The 21,788-nt window shown below is 39.3% G+C and overlaps 1 protein-coding gene across 1 annotated transcript in view; it reads left to right on the top strand.

Moving 5' to 3' along the window:
* gxylt2 (glucoside xylosyltransferase 2) overlaps window positions 1-21,788 on the top strand; it is a 34,184-nt gene that overhangs the window by 6,141 nt on the left and 6,255 nt on the right. The window contains exons 2-5 of the mRNA XM_084727669.1: window positions 8,038-8,236; window positions 10,915-11,046; window positions 18,699-18,950; window positions 19,294-19,417. Of these exons, the coding sequence (XP_084583795.1) occupies window positions 8,038-8,236; window positions 10,915-11,046; window positions 18,699-18,950; window positions 19,294-19,417 (707 nt within the window). The remainder of the gene's footprint in view (window positions 1-8,037; window positions 8,237-10,914; window positions 11,047-18,698; window positions 18,951-19,293; window positions 19,418-21,788) is intronic.

Here is a 21,788-nt window from a genome sequence, read left to right as displayed (position 1 = left end):
GTTGCTGTGAGGCACAAGACTCGTTCATTTGTTGTTGGTGAGAAAATAAAAAGCCGCTACTGCCGATCATTGCTGTAACTTTACGTCCACATGTCCCATTTATTATTTTCTTATTAAGCTTGCCCAGTTAGGCGAACAAGATGCTTGGTTACATTGGCGACAGCGGTGTTTCTTTTCTGTGGGCTGCTGTCACTGGGCATCTTTCAATCATGCCACAGTTGTTTTCTTTGCAGTATAGCTAGCTGGCTAACTTTGTTTCAAGCCTAACACAATTAAGTTAAGGACGTGTGGTGGAGACATGAAGGACCAGTTATGAACTGAAGAAGCCTCTTGGATGAGAGATGAAGCGTCTTCAAGATCCTAAGCAAATCCGGTTGCCTTAGATAATCTTTAGTGAATACCGTGACCTGGATGACTGAGAACCTTCACAGACGAGCAGGAAAGCAGATTTCCTTCATATGAGGTTAGTAGTACTGGTGTTAAAAATGAATAATGAACACACTGGTTCCAAATCAGTACTCAGTATCTGCAAAGTTCAGGAAACTACTTGATACTTGTATTTGCCATGCCAAACTCATTCGCTTTATGAGCTATACAACCAGTGGCTAACCTAACTGTCTCAGCACCCAGGTGGAACTTGCTTGAACTAAGATAAAAATCAAGTGTGTCAGGTAAATGAGTAATTATTTGTCGAGAACCAAGCACCAAAACCAAATCTCCTTTGGGATGTAAGGTATCGAACATAACGAATGATTGACCAGGTTTTACTTCTCTCTCAAGGCCTAAATTTAGTTCCACAGTAAAAAAAAGTCCCCGCTCGGTGGTTGGTACTTTCCCAAGGTTTGGGGGCGTGGCCTGCAGTGCAAGAAAACCTGCAATTTTCCACTTCTAGTTGGAAACCAACTTTTCAGTTTCTTTTTGGTAGAAATGCTCCTCTCAAAGTGGAATGGGGACAGTTCCATGTTGGTGGAAAAGGGCTCTTAGATCTGTGACTTTTTTGATAGGTGGTATAAAAGTAATTCTATTTCAAGACATGCATCCAAAATGCCATCAAGTTTAACAAGGACATCTTGGGTGAATAAAGAACTGGAGTGGCTCGTATTGACGAATATTTGGTTTCAGACATTCAGCTAGAAGTCCTCATGATTGCCATTCATCTCATAGGGCAAAGAAAATGAAAACAGATAGTCTAGTCCTCATGAAAGCTTGAAACTTCTGGCTGTAGCTGCATCAACAACTATTTACAACCAATCAGCTAAGTTTCTGAATGTTCCCTGCTTTGCCTCGTCTTGGCAACTCGCTGAGTAAAACACAAGCCAGTTATGAATCCAGTTAATCAGTCTGAAGCAGTATCTCTTGGTTTCATTTTGTGCCTGTTTTGAAGAGCTGAGTTCTTTTCTACTCCCTTGTAGAGGAAGGGCATGATGGGAATATGTTCAGTTTTCTACCTTTGATACCCACTGGTTCAAACCAAAGTGAACATATTGGACATAAGTCCACCAAATGACCCAGTTATATGCTGATTAATTAAATGCCTTCAAGGTGTTCTTTGGTGTAGTTTTTGCTCCGGCTCTTCACTCTGTACATGCACATTTTTCTTTGACATTATCTTTGAAGGTGCTGCTTTTTTCTCTCCTTACATGATTTAAAAGGGCTGGCAGTGGTGCTTTGTAGGCAGAGGGCTCCTCTTATGCTCACTCTGCAGCCAGTAATGAATTCAATCCTTTTGTACCTCTCCTGTGCTTTTTGACTGCTTCCAGATGTGGGGGAATGGTGCCATGACACAAAACATCATGTGTGCAGCCCATGCTCTGTGCAACAAAGAATTTTCTTCTTTTTTGTTTCGTCATCCAATTTTATGCAGAAATCATTTCAAGGGCATTTATTTTGCATGACTAAGTGCGGCGTAATTACAGTCGTGTGGGAGATATGGGTTGCATTTTCTGCGGGAAAATAGGAATGTGTGTTCAACAACCTTGACAGAGCGTCAGCCTTTGAAGCGTGGCAGACAGATTTCTCAGCACCTTCTCATTCATCCTAATCTGCGCTTCATCATTGTCCCTCAGCCATGCAGAAAACGAAGTGTCACGCTTGGAGACTGCCCTGCAACCCACCTGTCAAATTTCACTCATCTCTCTTCCTATCCATTTTGTGCTAGGCTCTCTGCTTCCTCCAGGCTCAGAGGAAATCCACGCCATTTGGTGTGTGCAGTCTGAAATAAGGGTTCCCAATGGGTTCTTCCTGAAGGGAAGAGTGGTTTTACCCAGAACCATTTACCCTCTAGGTTCTAGATAAAACATGGTATTTAAAAAGGTTTTCATTAGAACCCCCTGGGTTGGTTTTTCATTAAACCCTTGGATTATAAAAAATATTCTCTGTAGAACCCTCTCCGTGTGTTCTAGGTAAAACCCTTGGAATATAAAAAGGTTCTCTGGAGAACCTCCTGGATGGGCTCAAGATAAAACCCTTGGAATATAAAAAGGTTGTTGGTAGTGCTCCCTTTGTGGGTTCTAGACAGAACCTTTGGGATATAAAAAAGTTCTCTGTTGAACCCCATCAGTGTGTTCTAGATAACACTGTTGGGATATAAAAAGGTTCTTTGAAGAACCCTCTCGATGGACTCCAGATAAAACCCATGTAGAACCTCGTTGGTAGACTCTAGAGTAAATCCTTGGAATATAAAAAGTTCTCTGTAGAACCAGCTTGGTGGGTTTTTGATAAAACCCATGAAATATTAAAAGGTTCTCTGTAGAAGCCCCTCCTTGTCTTCTAGATACAACCCCTAGAATATTAAAAAGTTGTTGGTAGAACCTCCCTGGGAGGACTCTTGCTGACACTCTTAGAAGGTGGAAAGGTTATGGAAAGAACCCCTAGAGAGGGTTTTGGGTGGAACAATTACACTGTAGAGGGGTTCTCAGTCGAACCCCTCATAAGACATTCTGGGTGGAAATAGGTGGTTCTAGGTATTAAAATTTAGGTGGGGTTCTAGGTAGGACTCTCTGGAAGGGTTTGCTTCTGAAGAACCCTTTTTTGAGGAAAGGGTTCTTTGTAAGACCGAGGATTCCATTAAGATATCTTTTCATCCAAAGAACTCTTTCACAGGGGGTTATGGGTGGAAACTATCATAGATGGTTCTAGGTTTAACCCTTTATGTGGAGTTCAAAGTAGCACTCTCTGGAAGCGTTTCAAGTAGGAACAACAGGAACCAAAAAGGGTTCACCGATGAGGACAAGCCGAAGAATCCTTTATGGTTCTAGTTAGCACCCTTATTTCTAGTGCTGTCACAGGAGCAGTATTGTAGTCATAAAACCATTTGCCTTCCACTGTTCTCCCAAATAACGCTTCACGCTGAAGAAAAGGTTCCCTGTTCTTTTTTGAGTGCCGGTTTTCTCTCCCTGCGGCTATGACAACAGTTATGTTGAACATGTTGTTAGTACAAGCAGCCCCATGGAGTGTGTGTGTGTGTGTACATGGAGGACGGCTGATGATGTCGGCCTTAGCTTCAGGCTCCCCCATTGTACAAATGTTTCCTCACCGTAGTGGGATCTACTCTGCACTGCTGAGTGTATTTTAACTCTACAGCAGCCCTACTCTGCAGAGAGAGAGCACATTTTTTTTACATCAGATAAAGGACCTCCTTGCCTTTGAGTGCAGACGAACAAAGTAGGAACAGAGTTTGGGAAGAAAAGAAGTGGGTGTGGCGTGTGTGTGGTGGTGTGTGGAGGCGGTGTTGAACAATACACGAAGGCGCAGATGTCATGTCTTTGAGAAAAATCATTGACTGCACACCTTGTCTATCTGACAGCAGGATGAATGTGGTGTTGTGCTGTTTTCTCAGATGCCTCGCTTGTCTTCCTCTGACTTGATTCTCATAAAGTCTAGAATGAATTTCTGTGCTGCTGATGTGTTCATGAAGTGACTGCCATCACTGTTCAACAGTGACATGTTCACAGGAGACTGGATGTGTTTGGTGTTTTTAACAGATATATATTGCCTAGTATGCAAGCATGATATTACCCAGTTAGATTTCTGGTAGGACAAATACAGTGTATTTTAGTTTGTGAAATATTTATTGTGCAGTGTGTCGGTATTCCATGACGAGTTCATTCTAATGAATTGACCTTTTTCACTACAGCCATATTAACTAGGACTGGGTTAAAAATTAGATTTTCCTTTGCATGGTCTGATATCAATTCATAAACCCACAAAATGGATCTTTTATATCTTTTCTGTCATGGATGTAGTTGGATGGATGAAGTTTACAGTTTTAACCCAGTTAGCAGTTGATTCTACCAAGCACGGGACGTCTGTAACAGTCTGCAACAGTTCTGATCTGTCCTCTGCACGGCTGCAGCACCCAATAGCAGCGTTTCAGAAGCGTTTAAGCAGCAGAGTGTTTTGCCCGCCTGATTGTGATTACTTGCTCAGATTTTGTTGATTAGGTCCTCTTTCCTTGCTATGCTTCTGCCATGGATAAGCAGGCTACGTGGTTAAATAGTTTCCTTTCTGGCTGTCTTATGTGATTGTGAGTCTGTGCAGGGTCTTTTATTTTGAAAATTAATTGTATTCTCCCTGCCTTTCCTGTGTCTCACTTCCTAACTGTTCGATCTGCTCTGTGCTAATTGACGCGGCATCAGTAAAAAATAGACTCAGCTTGTGTTTGAAGCGGAGCGGAGAGCCGTTTCTGGGACGCGCTGCAGCACTTCTGGTGGAATCACAAGCATTGTGTAGAATGGCTGCAGATTACTCTGACTGCCGTAACACAGCACAGCCATGCCTGGTGGAAATTGTGGGTCAGTCTCGCATCACTAGCCTCAAGTTCTCGTGGTGTGAGGTCACACAGTCTGATTTTACTTGAAATCTTCTAAATAAGGCAAAACAACTTATTGTTTTTAAGTCACGCTAAAAGAAAGATTAGTTTTTCATAGATTTCCCCTGCTGTTGACTAGTAACCAGCTAGTCTGCTGCAGCCAACTAACATTAATTCCTTTATTTGTGGTATTACTTGTATTTATGCTACTTGTGGTATTTATCACTCAACTACTCTGTCATTTTTTGATGTGAAACAACTATTTTTGTCAACTTATTATCAGACATGACCTAGAAGACAACTATGTGGCTGTTATCAATAAACATATAATACATATGTCGCTATTTACTTTTCATTACTTAATAATGTTAAATGTAGACTACTAATATCATATTACTGTAAATGTGAGCTAAATTGTGAAATTTTCTGTAGAAAACGCATCATGTTCATTTAAAAATTTGAGATGGTTTGAAAAAAAAAACAGCATAATTTTGTGTGATTATATTTATATAAAAACAACATACATTTGCGATTATTTGGTTGTATTATTTGCAGACCACACGATTAAATTTTGCCACCCTCGCTAGTGGGCAACAGAAATACTAGTCGGTTAAACTGTTTCTCAATATTTTATTCATGCACAATGCCAGTTAACTGTTGCCTCTAACATATTACAGAAGCCCCTCTCGCTGTATGCTGTATGCCCAGATGGGACGTCAGCTCCGGGTCATTTACCCGCCGACACTGTGATCCTCGGGTGAAACATTGTTTTGTAGGTTAATGTGTAATGTTTGCATTGCACAGCACATTTCAGCGGCATTTTAAATATGATTTGGCAATTGTAGGCCATGATTAAAAGCTTCAAATGGCTCTTAATGTACACAGTATTTTTTTGTGTGTTTAGTGTTTAACATTATCAGTTAATAAATTGTGCTCAATTTTAACTGCTTTCTGAGTGTTTAAAGTAGTTGACTAGTCTAAATTAAATTTTGTGTTAAATTGACAGGGAAATTATTTAGACCAGAGGTTCTAAAGCCGGTGCTGAGGCAGGTCCAGCTGTTGAGATTTTGTGACCATCATACATTGTTATTGCAATAAACCACTTGAATTGGTTTGGTTACTTGTTGCCTCTGTTGGTTAGGTTAGTTATAGAGGCCAGTTTGCATGGAGATCTACACAGGTGAGCCTTGAGATTTTATCTTGTCTCTCGCTGTGGCACTGATTTAGACCACCAATACACACTCTTAAGATATAAAAGAAGTATTTTTTCTTTGAAATAGATCAGCCCTACTTTTACCCTTTTCGTTCTACCACTGAGTCTGTAATTACAAATGCGTGTTGAGGAGCTGGGCTTGGTTCAAAATTGTAAGCTGTCACATTGTGATAAAAAAAAAAACTGAATTACAGAGAAATGTGTGCTGTATAAGCAATGCAAAACACACCATTTTCAATTTGATGGAAAAATTATGTCTTGGATTTGAATGTTATCTTTAGTACAAGCATGAAATTGCTGCAATGAAGCAGATAAATGTTGTTGTACAGTGAAAAAAAACCTTTTGAAGTAATTTTACGGGGAATTTTATGGAGCAAGAGGTCAATAACCAGCGTAGTTAAAGTGGAGGGTTTAAGGTACTCAAATGCTGTTTTATAGTTTGGTCTAAATATAGGCTTGAAGTGCTGAATTAATTCTTGTATAAATAAATCAGACATGTGGGTATCAACCTTTCAAATTCCATATTGATCAAACCTAACGTGGAAGCCTCAAATTTCTTTTCCAGTCCTGTCATTCAGAGAATGTTGTGACTCAAGCGTAGTTGAGTCAGTACATCTGTTGTAGAGTACAGATTGTTCTTCACAGGCTCTGCAGCACACGGGCCAATTTACAGGCGATGACTGAGGGAAAAGAGGTTTGTGAGATCAGTGATTGTCAGCAGATACAACCCCCCCCCCCCCTCTTTCCTCACACATGGCCTTGGCCCAGTTAGATCTGAAGACACTGTCGGATGAAGAAAAACTGCTTAGCGTGCACATTATTTGTTCAATTAATGCATTGAAAATATACTGTAGACAGAGGTAGGAAAAGTATGCACATTCTTTACTCAAGATACGTGTGTATAAAGACTAAAAGTAGAAGTGCTGATTCAGCAGCTTTGTTCAAGTAAAAGTGAAAAAGTACACGCTCTGAAAAGTACTCAAAGCTAACTGAACCTCACCTTTCGTCCAGTTGAGTCTCCCTCTTATGTCTTCTTGTTGCAGCTTTTTCTCCTTGGTACATTGTTTTCAGTTTCTTACTTCTTTTATGTAGTTTTTAGCATTGTTACATCTTTTTTGTCATGTTACATCATTTTTAGTCTTGTTACATCTATATCTTGTTATGTATTTTCCTTTGCTTTTCATCTTGTTACATCTCATACTTTGTTTTTTTGTCATGTTATGTCTTTTTCATCTTGTTACATCCTTTTGTCTTGTTACGTCTCTCATTTTGTTTTTTGTTGTTACGTCTTTTTCGTCTTGTATCGTCTCTTAAGTTGTTTTTCATCTTGTTACGTCTTTTTGTCTTGTTATGTCTCCCATTTAGTTTTTTGTCTTGTCATGTCTTTTTCATCGTATGTCTCTTACTTTGTTTTTCATCCTGTCATGTCTCTTACTTTGTTTTGTCTTATGTCTTTTATGTCGTTTTTCATCTCATTGTGTCTTTTTTGTCATGTTACACCGTTTTTTTTCAGTCTTGTTACGTCTATTTTGTTTTGTTACATCTTTTTGGTCTAGTTACGCTGTTCTTCATCTTACTGCGTCTTATTCGTATTGCTATGTATTTTGTTGTCTTGTCATGTCTGTCGTGCTTGACATGCACTTATGGATGCACCAAGAAATTGTGTTATTGTCTCATCCATTTAGCTTGAAGTCTGTCTGATGTTGGAAAAGCAGCACACAATAAAGCAAAATGGAAATAATCAAGAATTTGCCTCAAATGCAGTCAAAGTAAAGTAACAAGCCTGTTTTGAAAATGTAAGCAGTAGGACAGATAGTGGTGTTCAAATGTAGGAAATAAAAGTAAAAAATTGTTGGAAAAATAAATACTCAAGTTAAGTACAGATACCTGAAACATATTTGTTCTTAGTTACCTCCCACCTCTGACTGTACCGTACCTGTGTTCACTTCAAATCATTATCTGCTTTCTTCCTATGCTAACAGTTTCCATCCCTGTATTTGTCCACATTTTTCAGTAAACCGCGGAGTAACGTGGCCCGACCTGCGACCAGGCGCAGACGGGCAGAGGAGGTCATGCACCTGGCTGTGGTGGCCTGTGGGAACCGACTGGACGAGACCCTCGCCATGGTCAAATCGGCCCTCCTGTTCAGCCTCAAGAAGATCACATTTCACATTTTTGCTGAGGACCCTCTGGCCCCGCAGTTCGAAGAAAAGGTAGGAATCCTTCACTGGCCTGATGCCCGAACGTGTATACAGAGCAGATTTTTACAAGAAGGCATAAGATCACACGTGGAAGCGCAGGAGCCGTCACTCTTTGTGCTTTATTTTCTACGTATGCTTCTTCAGTGACGACTGATTTAATCCAGCGCATGTTAAACATTCCTCCTCTCTTTCTGATAGATGATATCAGGATCAGAGCAGTTTTAACTCTGCCTCTCTGACTCGCTCCAGTACAGACGTATAACCCTTTTATCTCAAGGCTGGGGCGTAATATATCACCAAGACACCCTGTTTCTCCTCCGGTACCATGTATCACTTCAAAGTCACCTTTATAGAGGTGTCTGGCATGATTTTGATTACTGCCACTGGTATTGTAACTAATAGTCTATTAACACAGACTTCAACTAATGGACCTTCAACAGCACCTGAGGCGCCTTAAACAGCTTTAAATCCAAACCCTGAACCGGTGAGCTCGCCTGCGTGTGTGTGGTGAATCATTGCCATGTGTTTAAAATCCCCTCGAGGAAGACAAGAAGCTGCGGTAGTCAAAACCTACATAATGTGGCACATATGCTGGGTAGGACTGCAACTTGAAATTATTTTCATTATTGATTCATCACAATTAATTGCGTAGTCGTTCAGTCACAGGTTGCGAAAACCGAGTATTTTCGGTTTTTATTTGAATTTTTGTGAAGTCACAGTGTTGGAAAAAACTGAAGGCTGTCAGCTGTGTTTGCAGATTAAAGCGCTGAGGGCAAATTAATCTGCTTTAACATGTGGATGTGTTGGTTGCATCAAAGGACAGATCACTTTAAAGGGGTACTTCATGCAAAAATTAAAATTCAGTCATTATCTACTGCCATTTGAATGTCGGGTTTAGTTTTTTAGTCCACAAAACGTTGCTGGAGTTGCTTAGGAACTCAGAATCTGTGATTTTCGAACTGAAAAAAAAACAACCAAAGAAAAACCTCATAAAATGCCTCCATACTGCTCGTCTCCATCTGTATTGACCAAGAAGGCTGAGGTCTCCTGCTGCTGCTGTTGTTCTTCCTGCTGGTGTGGAGGAAGAACCACAGACAGATTCTGCTGGGATTTCTGTCTCCACCTAAACAGGGGGCTTGATACATACGAATTTTTGACACATAACAGTATGTTGGGACAAATAAAGTAATAGCTGTAGGCTAGGATGGTTGTGGGAGTCAGAAGCTATGCATCGTGGTACATGTAGTCATTGCCTGCGCAACTTCACGGGCAGCATAACTCTGTTGGTCTATGTAGCAGCCACTGAGGATTTTATTGATTAAATTGACTACATTTACCATCAACACTGGGGATGTTAATGATTAATCATGAATTGATTAATGGCCTTTAAGAATTTCACTAATTAAAATGTATTGATCAGTAATTAATAGGTAGCCTGGAAATGACAGTAATTGCAGTTCATTCGGCTTTGCTTTTTCCTGGCAGAGCTATTTGCTGAAAAAGGAAACTTAAAACAAAAAAACAAGAAAAAAAAATGAGAAAGAAGGAGAAAAAGTGAAAATGAGAAAAAATGATAATGCAAAAAGTCAAGAAAAAATTAAAACAAGAAAAAATAAAATAAAATTGGCAAAAAAGAGAGAAGTTGGCAATTATAAAAAAAGAAAAACAAGAAAAAATCAAATCAAGAGAGAAACAAGAAAAAATCTAAATGAGAAGCAAACAAGAAAAAATGAAAACAATAAAAACAAGACAAGGTGAAAATGAGAATAAATGGTAAAAAAAAAATGAAAGTGCAAAAATTTAAATGAGAAAAAAATGAAAAAATCAAGAAAAAAATGAAAATAGGAAAAAAGAAAAGATGACAATATAAAAAAGAAAAAAACAAGAAAAATCAAGACAGGACAAAAACAATAAAAATGACAATGAGAAGAAAACAGGAAAAAAAATAAAAATGAGGGAAACAAGAAAAAATGAATATGAGAAAAAAAACATGCATTTTTACATTGTTACTTACTAATGATTAATTGAGTAATATATTATTGGCTGAAACAATGAATCCATAATCAAAATAGTTGGCAGCTAGTTTTCTTTTGACCAATTAATTTGCTAATCGTTCTAAGATTAAAGGTGGACATGTATAGAAAAAAAAGTCCAGCCAGTGTGACATGGTGTGTGTGTGTGTGTGTGTGTGTGTGTGTGTGTGTGTGTGTGTGTGTGTGTGTGTGTGTGTGTGTGTTTTGAGAGAGTTAGAAATGTTTGTCTCTCCTTTGGTTTCTTGTCGTCGTCAGCACAAACCGTGCCGGTTCCTCGCAGCGCTCTCACTCTTTTCAGGGCCAAAGTGTTAAACTGATGATTACAGAGCGACTCAGCGCCTAACAGGTCAGATAACACGAGCTTTAGTGACTTTAAGAGGTTGTCCTCCTCTGTTTAGACTGCAGCTTTTCTAATAAAACAACAGCTGGCAGCTGCGTGCGTTCCAGCACCGGGAGACATGACTTCATTGTTTTAAATGGCCGTCTTTACTCTCGTCTTTACGAGCCAGTTTATGTTGATAAGTGTGTGAGAAGAGTAAGATTAGCTTTCACAATAATGGTCGTTTGTAATTTCTCACGCGCTTTCTGTTAACTAAACCTTTTAAGAAGTCCATTAGACACTTCCTCTGTGTGATGTGTTTTTTTTTCTGCTCGCAGTTGAACCAGTGGCCTCGCGCCGTCTCAGCCAAGTTCCAGTACACCATCTACCCCATCACCTTCTCTGTGGGGAACGCCGACGAGTGGAAGAAACTCTTCAAGCCCTGCGCTGCTCAGAGACTCTTCCTCCCTGTAAGCCTGCGGCACTTATCTCCTCTCATATCCTCCACACCGTGCATAATGTCATTAATCAGTGAGAAGAAAAAAAAATGGCATTAATCCAATCCGTTTCTACTTAAACTGTATTTTTCCTGCCCTTAATTTTATGCAATTCTAATTAATTACTTGTGCGATTATTGATGATTTCACACCTTTTCTGCAGCGTTCACTCAACAAATAAGCAGTCCCCAGAGACTCAATCCGGTCATTTCATCAAGTGTAGGAAGCCTGTGCTTCTCGGCAATTGATTTCTTTTTTTCTGCAGCCGGTTTACTTACCATGTAATGAACATATTGCAGGTCAGACAGATCCATAAGTGTTTCTCACACTGCAGGGCAAACAATGAACATTCAGTATTGATTGTTAGGAAAAGCTTTTGAGAACCTCGCACCTCTTTCTGCCTCTACAATAGTCTAAATTACTGGCTGGGTTGGTGATTAAGAACCATCATGTCGAGGTTTTGGCAGTTAGTAGTGAAAAATCCAAATTTACCTGTTCTTAAAAGTCATCTGTTACACTTGAGGGTCTCAGCCTGGCTTGGAAGTGGGTTGTGTCGACTCAAGAGTGGGGTCAGACCTGCATATGCATCATGGATGCCCCTCAGTAAAAACATCTCTTTGAGATCTGGTGTAGGTCTTTTAATATTCAAATTAATGTTCGCTGAATGAGTAAGTGTCTGTTCATGAATCATAAGAAATCATGAATTATCTTTTAGAAGGAGTAGAAAGTTATAACAATTAAACTGAACAATAATTTAATGGAGTCTGGCAGGCAGCGAGACAGGCAGCCTCTTAGCTCGTTGTCTAGAGTGTGTTATTTCAGAGCGGTGGGCTTTTTTAGGCTGTTTTTAGGATAACAGGCTGAACTTAACGTTGACAGTCACATGACACTTAGAAAGAGCTAACTTACAGTGGAGGACTCATATCAGACTCTATCTGCAGTACCTGGGGAGGACGGGAACAATTTGCTTCAACCATTTATTGTATATTAAGGATTAATCTATTTAATATACAGTCTATGGCTCCAACTCTTGGATTGCTGCACTGTATTGCTCTCAAAACGTGATGATCTTATAGAATATGATGCTTTAAACTACCCAACAGCATATAAAGAAGGTCTGGGCGATATGGACGAAGCAGAGTCTGCAAACAGCCTTGATTAATCTTATCTTATCTACGTTGGATGTGTTGCTCATTGCAGTGTAGAATCCTGAATTCTTCCTCACACTGTTCCACATGCTTCAGTGTCAGGATTAGCCAATCAGCATGGCTTTGCTCATCGGCGTCCTCCTTAACTTTTATTTATTATCTTATTTTGCAGATAGCTCAAGGTGGCTTGCAAAAGGTCACGCAGAGAGTGAACCCTCTGCTGGAGCACAACGCTAACTACTTCAAATGATCTGTAGGGCTTATATTTAATTGTGAATTTGAATAAGTCATTATGGTTCATTTAGAAAATTTGCTTTTTCCATGTTTGAATGAACGTTCAATTTTGCTTTAAGGATATTTGGGGCTTTTTCACCTTTTTCTTGGACAATATAAGAGTGAAGAAGCAAACAGAGAATCAGCACTGAAGCCATTCAGCCACCAAAGCACTTTAGAATAAAAAGTGACAGCCTTTTTTCATAGCATCATTCAGCATCATAGCATCTAAAATCGTGTAGCCAGTCGTGAACGGCTGCACCAGATTCTTCTTCACCTGCAGCTCCCGAGGTTCTGATTCAGGAGAGAGTTCAGCAGCAGGCTGGTTTGATGGTTACAGAGCAGAGGCAGAGCAGGAAGCAACCAGCAGCAACCCAACCTAACAACACACAACCTGGCTGAGTAGGTCTGGTCTCAGAGGGGAGCTGCTCTGGTTCCAGTCTCCTCCTCCCTCTGTCGACGTCCTACTGTGGGCAAAACTCATTACATGTAAACGTGGAAGAAACCATATATATTAAATGAATCTGTTGTCGTCTGTGCTGTGGCTGTGCTCGCCTGCTAAATTGTACACTTGTGTCCAAAGCTGTCTCACCTTTTCAGTTACACCTTTTTAAAACTTTCCAGTTTGTAAAACTCTGTGGCACAAGGAAAGTACTGAGCCAAGCGCTTCAGCCTTACAGGTTCTTTTACTGTAAGTTCAATTTATGGGAAACTCTGTAGTGGAAAAATGGCTGTTGGACAGAGTGCTGACAATAAAGCCTGACCTGGTTTTCTTGTCGTACTGCTCTCAACAGAGAGGAACTTCATTTTAGTGAACAGCTTTCAGTCTTGTTTAACTGACAACACTAAGCATTCTACCTTGATCATTTTTAGTGATTTTTACGCAGAGGTGGGAAGTAACTAAGTAGACATACTTCATTACTGTATTTAATGAGATCTTTCAGGTATATCAGTATATAAATATCTGTATTTTCTACTCCTTACACTTTCAAAACAAGCTTGTTACATTAGTGTTAGTGTACTTAGGGGAATTATATTTATTTGGCATCATTGTTCACTGCCTTATCATCATCAAGACAGATTTCACCCTAAATGGATGGGATAATAACACATAAAAAAGATAATTAGTCTGTGTATCCATCAGTGCATCTCATGCACAACAGATGCAATGTGAGGAAAATGACTAAAAAGATGTAACAAGATGAAAATGATATAACAAGAGAAAAACAATGTAAAAGAACTATCAAGATGAAAAGACATCAAGGCAAAAACAACTTAAAGGATGTAACAAGTTGAAAACAGCGTAGCAAGAGGAAAACAATGTAACAAGAAGAAATCAGTGTAAAAAGACAAAAACAGTGTAACAAAACAGAAACAAACAAACAAGACAAAAACAATGTAACAAGACAGAAACAGCATAACAAGATGAAAACAGTGTAACAAGATGAAAACAAAAGAAAAGATGAAAGTAATGTAACAGGACATAACAAGATGAAAATGAAGGAATAAGACGAAAACAACCAAACAAGACAAAAACAACACAAAAAGGCGATAAATGAGGGAACTAGATGAAAACAACATAACAAGATGAAAATAACCTAACAAGAAAAAAGCAATGTAACAGGACATAACAAGATGAAAATGAAGGAATAACATGAAAACAATGCAATACGATGAAATCAACCAAACGAGACAAAAACCACGTAACAAGACAAAAACAATATAACATGACAAAAATAACACAACAAGAGGAAAACACAAAAAAAAGACAAAAAACAACATGACAGGACAAAAAACGTAACATGACGTAAGAAGACAAAGAAGTTGAATGAACGCTTCAACTTTACGCAGTCTTTTTGACATGAGGATCTGTACTTCTGCTTTAGTAAAGAGTACATGTACTTTTGCCAGCTCTTACACTGCTTTTGCAATACTCACCACGCAGTACATATACGTCTAATAAAACAGATCCACGCGGACAGCATTAGGAGGTTCAGTCCGGATTGGACAAACCGAATATGTGAGAGTTGAAGAAGTGTGCATTACTTATTAGTTTGAGGTCATTATGGATATGAGTTTTCAAAGAAAACCTTGATGCTAATAATGTGGACAGCCTGTGAGTTTTTGTGGGTTATGGCCCATTTAACAGTAACCACATCATTTGCAAAGCAGCGTTCGTATTGACAGACAAATGTGTGTTCTCTTACCCAGGGAGTCCACACTGCCTATTACTGCAGAGCTGTGGATATACACATAAAATTAGTTTGTTGAAACAGTGGGTTACTGCTCTGTTCGGGCTTGTTGGTATTGATTGCTGCTTTGTCACACCGGCACGCACTCCTCACTGCTGTCAGCAACACAATCCAACAAAGAGCAGGCACAGTCTGTAGTCAAACACGCTGCAGCTTCTTACTACCACTCAGCTCCAGCCATTTGCTTTAAGTGGCTGTGTCTTTATTGACCCTGCGCCTCAGAATTTATCATCCCTGTTAGCGGTGTTGTAACTCCACCATAGAGAGGTACACGTTGTGACAGTGAACAGTGAATCCACACATAATATTCTCTGTCCTCCCACTACATAATGTCTGAAATATAGTTTAAACTCTCGGCGTTGCTCGGCTCTGACGTCTGGCTGGTTTTGAAGAATAAAAGCCAAATCTTATCTGAGCCGAACTCGCTCGCCCCGTAGTTTTTCTGCCGTGCATTGACAGCGCAATTCATCAGTGGATACAGGAAGTAATTATCTCATCTTTAACTTGTCTGATTGTTCTCGGCAGACAGTGAAAGTCAGCGTTTTCCTTTCTTCTGCTCCTGCTGTAGCACACAGCTGCAGTGTTTGATGATATGTGAATTCTCCTCCACTGATCACCTCCTCTTGATGCTCACATCATTATCAGTAAACTCTAGCAACGGGCCAGACAAGATGGACAATAATCCTACGTAGGTTAGCAGCTCTTTCTGAAATCTTGGAACTGCAGAAATTGTTTAATGTTGTTTATTTGAGTCCCTGCAATCACACTTTTCCCACACTCACGTATTGAAATGACTTTATCAGGACTGAGCCTCTTCAAACTGTCTGCATCAGTTCTTAAATGTGACGGTTTGCTACTTTTCTTTGTCATTTATGACAGTAGATAAAGTCTTTGGGTTTTGGACTGTTTGGTTGGACAAAAGAAGGGATTTGAAGACGTCACTTTGGACTCTGGGAAATTGTGATGAGCATTTATCGCAGTTTTTGACATTTTCTACTAAATGATTAATCGTAAAAAAGTTAACAGATTCATCAGTTTGTTTGTAATGACCTTAATTTATTGAGTCAGGATTGATGGTCGACCATCATAGTACCTGGTTTTTCCTCACCTTAGTGCTTGCTCACGGTGGGAATTGTTTGGTGTCTGTAAATAATATAATAAAAAGCACCTCTTGGTATGAAAAGTGCCCTGATATAATTTCTGTAATGATTTAGCGCTATATAAATAAAATTGACTTTCTATTTTTTTAATATGTTGACAAAGTAATGCTAGACGTATCTCTGAGGTTACCAAAACTATCAGAATAACTTACTCCACCAAAACTAATTAATGATTTAGCTCTTGGACTTCAGGCTGCTTGCTTTTTCCAATTACAGCTGGCTAACAGCCCAGTGGCACCACTCATCCTCTCCTCTGATCTCCACTGTGTGTGTGTGAGCGTGTGTGTGTGTGTGTGTGTGTGTGTGTGTGTGTGTGTGTGTGTGTGTGTGTGTGAGCGTGTGTGTTTCCACTCTGAAGTGTGATTTCGAGTGACGTTCCCTCGCTGCAGCCAAGTCTCCCCAGCCAAGGTGCCATATTATTAAACTATTGGCTGAAATTCCATTAGTGGAAGAATAACATAATTGAATTTTGGTATTTGTCACTCACTGTTACATTGTGCATTTATTATTAATGTGGGAGTGAATCAATGCCTCAGAGACCAAGCTGTTTGTGCAAACAGGGAGGTGTAGCGTGACACTGTGAGAAAATATCTATATCTTTTCCATGTAACAGCAGCAGGTTTACACTGTGTTTATTGTTTTAGCTACATTTTTAGCAGTAGGGCTGGGCAATATAATGATATTATATTGTATTGTGATATGACACTAGATATCGTGATAGATTTTGGATATCCTTATATCGTGATATGTCAGAAGTGTTGTGTTTTCCTGGTTTTAAAGGCTGCATTACTGTTGTGTTGTACAGTGATGTCATTTTGAGAATTTACCAGACCGTTCCAGCTGATCTATTATTTGACAAAGTGCAATATCTAGATCACAGAAGCCTGCAGTTTTTTCAAAAAGTTAAAATGTGACAAGACAGCATCATAATGAAGTACTGTTGTGCTGCAGAGATGCTCTGTAAATCTAGTTCTCCAGATGGAAGAAAACATGTTTGTTTGCTCTAAACTCCAACAAATGTCACATCATCATGATTTTAATATCATGTAAAAAAAAATCAGCTAAAATGAACATTGTGATGCAGAAATGATCATTCCCACCGATTATATCGCACATCGCAATTGCAATTTCAGTCAAAATAATCCCAATATGACTTTTTTTTTTACCATATCATGCAGCCCCTGAATTGCACAAATTTATACAGACTCAAGCACCACCATGACATTTTACATTTTAACTGAAATGTCTTGATAACGACTAAATGGGATGCCATTATAGTTCAGACAGACATTAAAGTCTCCCTCAGAATAAACTATAATTAGTTTGGTGATCCCTTAACTTTTCATCTAGCGCCATCACCTGGCCAAAATTTTAATTTATCCAATACTTTGATTCATGACCTACATAACCAGTGACATTCCCATCAGCCTCATTTGTTCTTTGTGTTTTATTCTAATTCTTGAGATCATGGGATAGGAAGTTGACAGGGGGGTGGAGCTGCTGTCCTGTCCTGCACAACACTGAAGCCTAATATTTTTTTTGCATATTTGTCTTTATGCTAAAGGAGCTTTCATGATTGCAGTGATTCACTATATTTGAAAATCCTTGAAAAACATGTTTTATTGACTGCTCTGTTTTATACCAAATGCAGACTCCTCACGCCATTTTTAACCAGCGGTTTAGAGGAGCCGCAAGTCATCAACGACTAACTGCTCAGCCAAAAACAAGGCTGTCCTGGTTTCAGGCCACAGTTTGGCTGAAAAACATGATCTTAAACCAGAGCATTCTCAGATTAATTTTTTAACTGATACGTTATGATCCACTAAAGTTTGGCCCGATACGAGATGAATAAATCTTGTTTTTTCAGCTTGTCCCATTTATTGTTTGCTTTATAAATTTATACAGTTTGGCAAACCCAAGACAATACCATTACATGATTCATCTTAAAGAAACTCAGACTATACTACACACAAAAAACTTTATTTAAACCCTACAAATCTCAGATGGCAGCTGTGGTGGCATTGCAGTTAGGTGTTTCACCATCTGTTTGCAATCAGTTAGCATTAGCACTGTGCTAACAAGCTAAACTAAGATGTGAACATGGTACACATGCAAAACATCAGCTTGTTATCAATGTCATAAAGACCATGTTAGCACTCACACTTAGTTTTGTTAGATCTCTCAACCTGCAGGGTGTATTTGATGTTGAATCACACTTTTTTTTTACTCACTCAGACATGTAGTCGATCTGATCTGAACGGAGCCTCCTGATGCTTTCTGCATACTTTATCGTTATGTTTTATTAATATGTGAGTTGCTGTCTAGGAGAGCATGCTGTTTATGCAAAAGGGGGAGGTGCACAAAACATGGCAGAGACACTGTAAGAAAATCATGTCTTTTTTACATGTAAGAAACAGAGCTGCAGTGATTAATTGATTATTAATTGATAATCAAATTAATTCCCAACTATTTTGAAAGTCAATTTATCGGTTTAAGCATTTGTTTTAAGAAAAAAAAAGTCAAAATTCTCTGATTGTAGCTTCTTAATGTGAATATTTTCTGGTTTCTTTACTCCAATGACAGAAAACTGAATATCTGCACACTGGGCAACACTGATCAACGTTTTCTGACATTTATAGACCAAACCATAATTAATCGGTTAATTGAGAAAATAATCACAGATTAATCAACTATGAAAGTAATCGTTAGTTGCAGCCAGAAGAGGAAGATTTATGTAGATAAAGACTGTGGACATAAATACTCTGATGAAGACTGCCATTATGTCCTCCCAGGTCATCTTGAAAGACGTGGACTCGTTGCTGTACGTAGACACCGACGTGCTGTTCCTGCGGCCCATGGACGATATCTGGAGTTTCCTCAAGTCCTTCAACAGCACCCAGCTGGCAGCAATGGCCCCGGAGCACGAGGTCCCGAAGATCGGCTGGTACAGCCGCTTCGCTCGCCACCCTTTCTACGGAGTCACAGGTGTCAACTCCGGTGTCATGCTGATGAATCTCACGAGGATCCGCAGCGCGGTGTTCAAAGTAAGGTCAAAACATAACCGCATTTCCTCACACTCTCTTCCGTGGAAAGCTACAGCGAGCTGTGATTTCCATTTTGCATTCTGAAGGGTTTTTTCTATGAGCTCGAGTCACAGGGCTGAGTGCTCTGAGTGGGCCGTGATTGAAGCTTTCTGATTACCATGCTAGCATCACAGACTTCTGCCCCCAGAACTCAATTTAGCAGCTCTCCAGCTCTTAACACTGCCAGCGGATTGCAAATGGGAGTGGGAATGTAAATGCGCTCCTCATTTGATGATGTGTGTTTGGAAAAAAGAGGCTGCTCTTGAGCTGTTTTTGCAAGTGAACACTGTTGTTTGTATTTCAGAACAGTATGATTCCCAGCGGTCTGTCATGGGAGGATCTGCTGCATCCACTCTATCAGAAGTACAAGAACCACATCACCTGGGGAGACCAGGACCTCCTCAACATCATCTTCCACTACAACCCAGGTAGAGTCCTTTTTAACAGTGTGCATCTACAGTGAGCATAACATATTATTATCACACTGAAAACACATTATTTATCCTCAGAAAAAACACTGCTGGAGTTTCACAGGAAAACAGCTTTGCATAATCTCCCAAACAATTGAAGTGAACGGTGATCAATTTTCAAACAAAAGAACAACTGAAAACAAAACAAATGCCTCGAAGTAAGTCTCCTAAAGCCCCAACAAGCCAAGCTGACATGAAAGACGTCATTTACACCATGTTTTTAGCCTAAATCTGCACTGTAGATCGTTAGCTTGGGGTCACGTTCACGTGTGCATGCACACCGTCTGAACTGGGTGTGTGTGTTGTGACATGCATGTGCAAGTGAACAGTATGTTGGTGCTTTAGGAGACCAGACAAGCACCATGGAGGCATTTTATGCGTTTTTCGGTTGTTTTTTCCATTTGAAAACTAATCATCAGTTTTCATTTTTGGGTGAACTGTCCCTTTAAAATGCCCTATTGAAAGTTGAAGAAAGGCATAACCACAATATCAAATTGTGTATATAAATCCAGTTTGAATTACAAGTCTACACACAATCAACACAGCAGTTTCACACCATCATGTTTAACAGTATTTTTATCTGGGTTTTTCAGTATTAACAAACTTTACTTATTAATAAAACGGTCTGTTTTGGCTGCAGATACCATCAAATGAATCAGGCCAAGTCGCAGTTTTTCCTCATTTGCTAGAACACACTGGTCCTTTCAGAAGTTGCATTTTCAAAACTGCAAAATGTTCTTAACACAAAACGTTAAACACGTGTATCAAAAGCAAGTACTTCCATCAAACAACATAACCTGTGGTCAAATTAGTATAGTCTTCCAATCAATCACTACACAGTGCACAACAAAATACAGCTATCATTATGAACAGGGTCAACTTTGATTTGTGCTGTTTATTGATACTCCACAGTCCGTGCCAAAAAGGGAATCAAGCATATCACAGCATGTTATTGTGTTTCTCTGAATATTGTTTTACTGGAAATATTTAACAAACCTTGATGCACCTTCACTTTTTACATTTGTTTTGTTGCCTTTATATTAAATAATGTACAAAATGGGACATTTTCTGAGGCAGTTTTCTTCATTCATTTTATATTTGTATGCAGGACTGTCGTTGATGTGTGAGACCTACTGTAAGCACCTACACTAGAAAAATTCAGGAATTCATTCTGCTACTGCTTCTGAGCTACATTCTTTCTTCAACAAACAACCAATAAAGAATTTCACCCAAACTCAGAAGTACCCAGAAACAAACAAACGAACAAACAAACAAATACTTTATTATTCAGCATCAGATTTCTCCACCTCAGTTTCATTAAACGTCTTTGCAATCAAGCAAAAAAATGTAATTGTGGCAGTGATAACTGAAAGCAAGAGGCAGACATACTGAAGGAAAATACAGATTATTAACAACAAATTGTTCTGATTCTGATTTTTGAGAGGCTGTAACACTCACAAATTATTCTGTTGCACGTACACCATGTAAATGCGCCATATGTAAGTTCTGCCACTCCCACGTCAAAACAATAATAAAATATGTAGTTTGGTGACATTGTGAAGTCAGCGGGATCGTGGGAGTTGTGGTCTTTACTGCTAAACAACCACCATTGCAGATGAAAATCTATCCGATGTGACTCAGGCAGAAATCACGTTGATGGAGAAGGTAATGCTAACTTCCTTCCCCTCTCTGACGTTTAAAGGTATCCCATATTTTCCCAGCAAACAAGCAGCTAGTAGGAAGCACACTGTTACCTTGAATAAATTGCAGATTCCTTTGAGTATATCTATCATTTTTAGACATTTTAATGGAGAAACGTTATATAGATTTATAGCTTTAAATAAGTCATTTGCTGTATATGATCTTTCTACACTATACAGATGTTCAAATGAAATGTGCCTGTTTAAGGATGTACGAAGCTGCACTGATTGCAGTTGCACCACCCGCACTTCTCAGTCTTTATTGACCATTACCAACATCTTGTTTTAAAAACTCCATGAAGCTCACCCAGATGTTTTCACAAACTCCCAGCTTTCCTTTAATAATGTGTGTTAGTTTTTCCATAGCAGCACATGATGATAGATTCTTCACATATGATTTATGTTTGTTTTGTTCCCATCCTTCCTCCCATAGCTAATGCTGATTTCACACTATCAACATGTCCACATAAACTGAGTCTTACTGCACTGTAAATAAACCAGTCTACATTATGAGTCTCCGTCAGTAAACAGATGAGGCTGTGGCTGTAGGCAACAGCAGACTGGGTTCCAGCTGCAGCGGCCAGATGTGGGCATTAAGTGCTCAGAGCCATCGGCGGGGCTGGCATCGA

This window comes from Lutjanus erythropterus, chromosome 2, assembly GCF_056507025.1.
Source record: "Lutjanus erythropterus isolate fLutEry1 chromosome 2, fLutEry1.hap2, whole genome shotgun sequence".
Classification (NCBI taxonomy): Eukaryota; Metazoa; Chordata; class Actinopteri; order Lutjaniformes; family Lutjanidae; genus Lutjanus; species Lutjanus erythropterus.
This window is presented reverse-complemented; position numbering and strand designations above follow the sequence as displayed.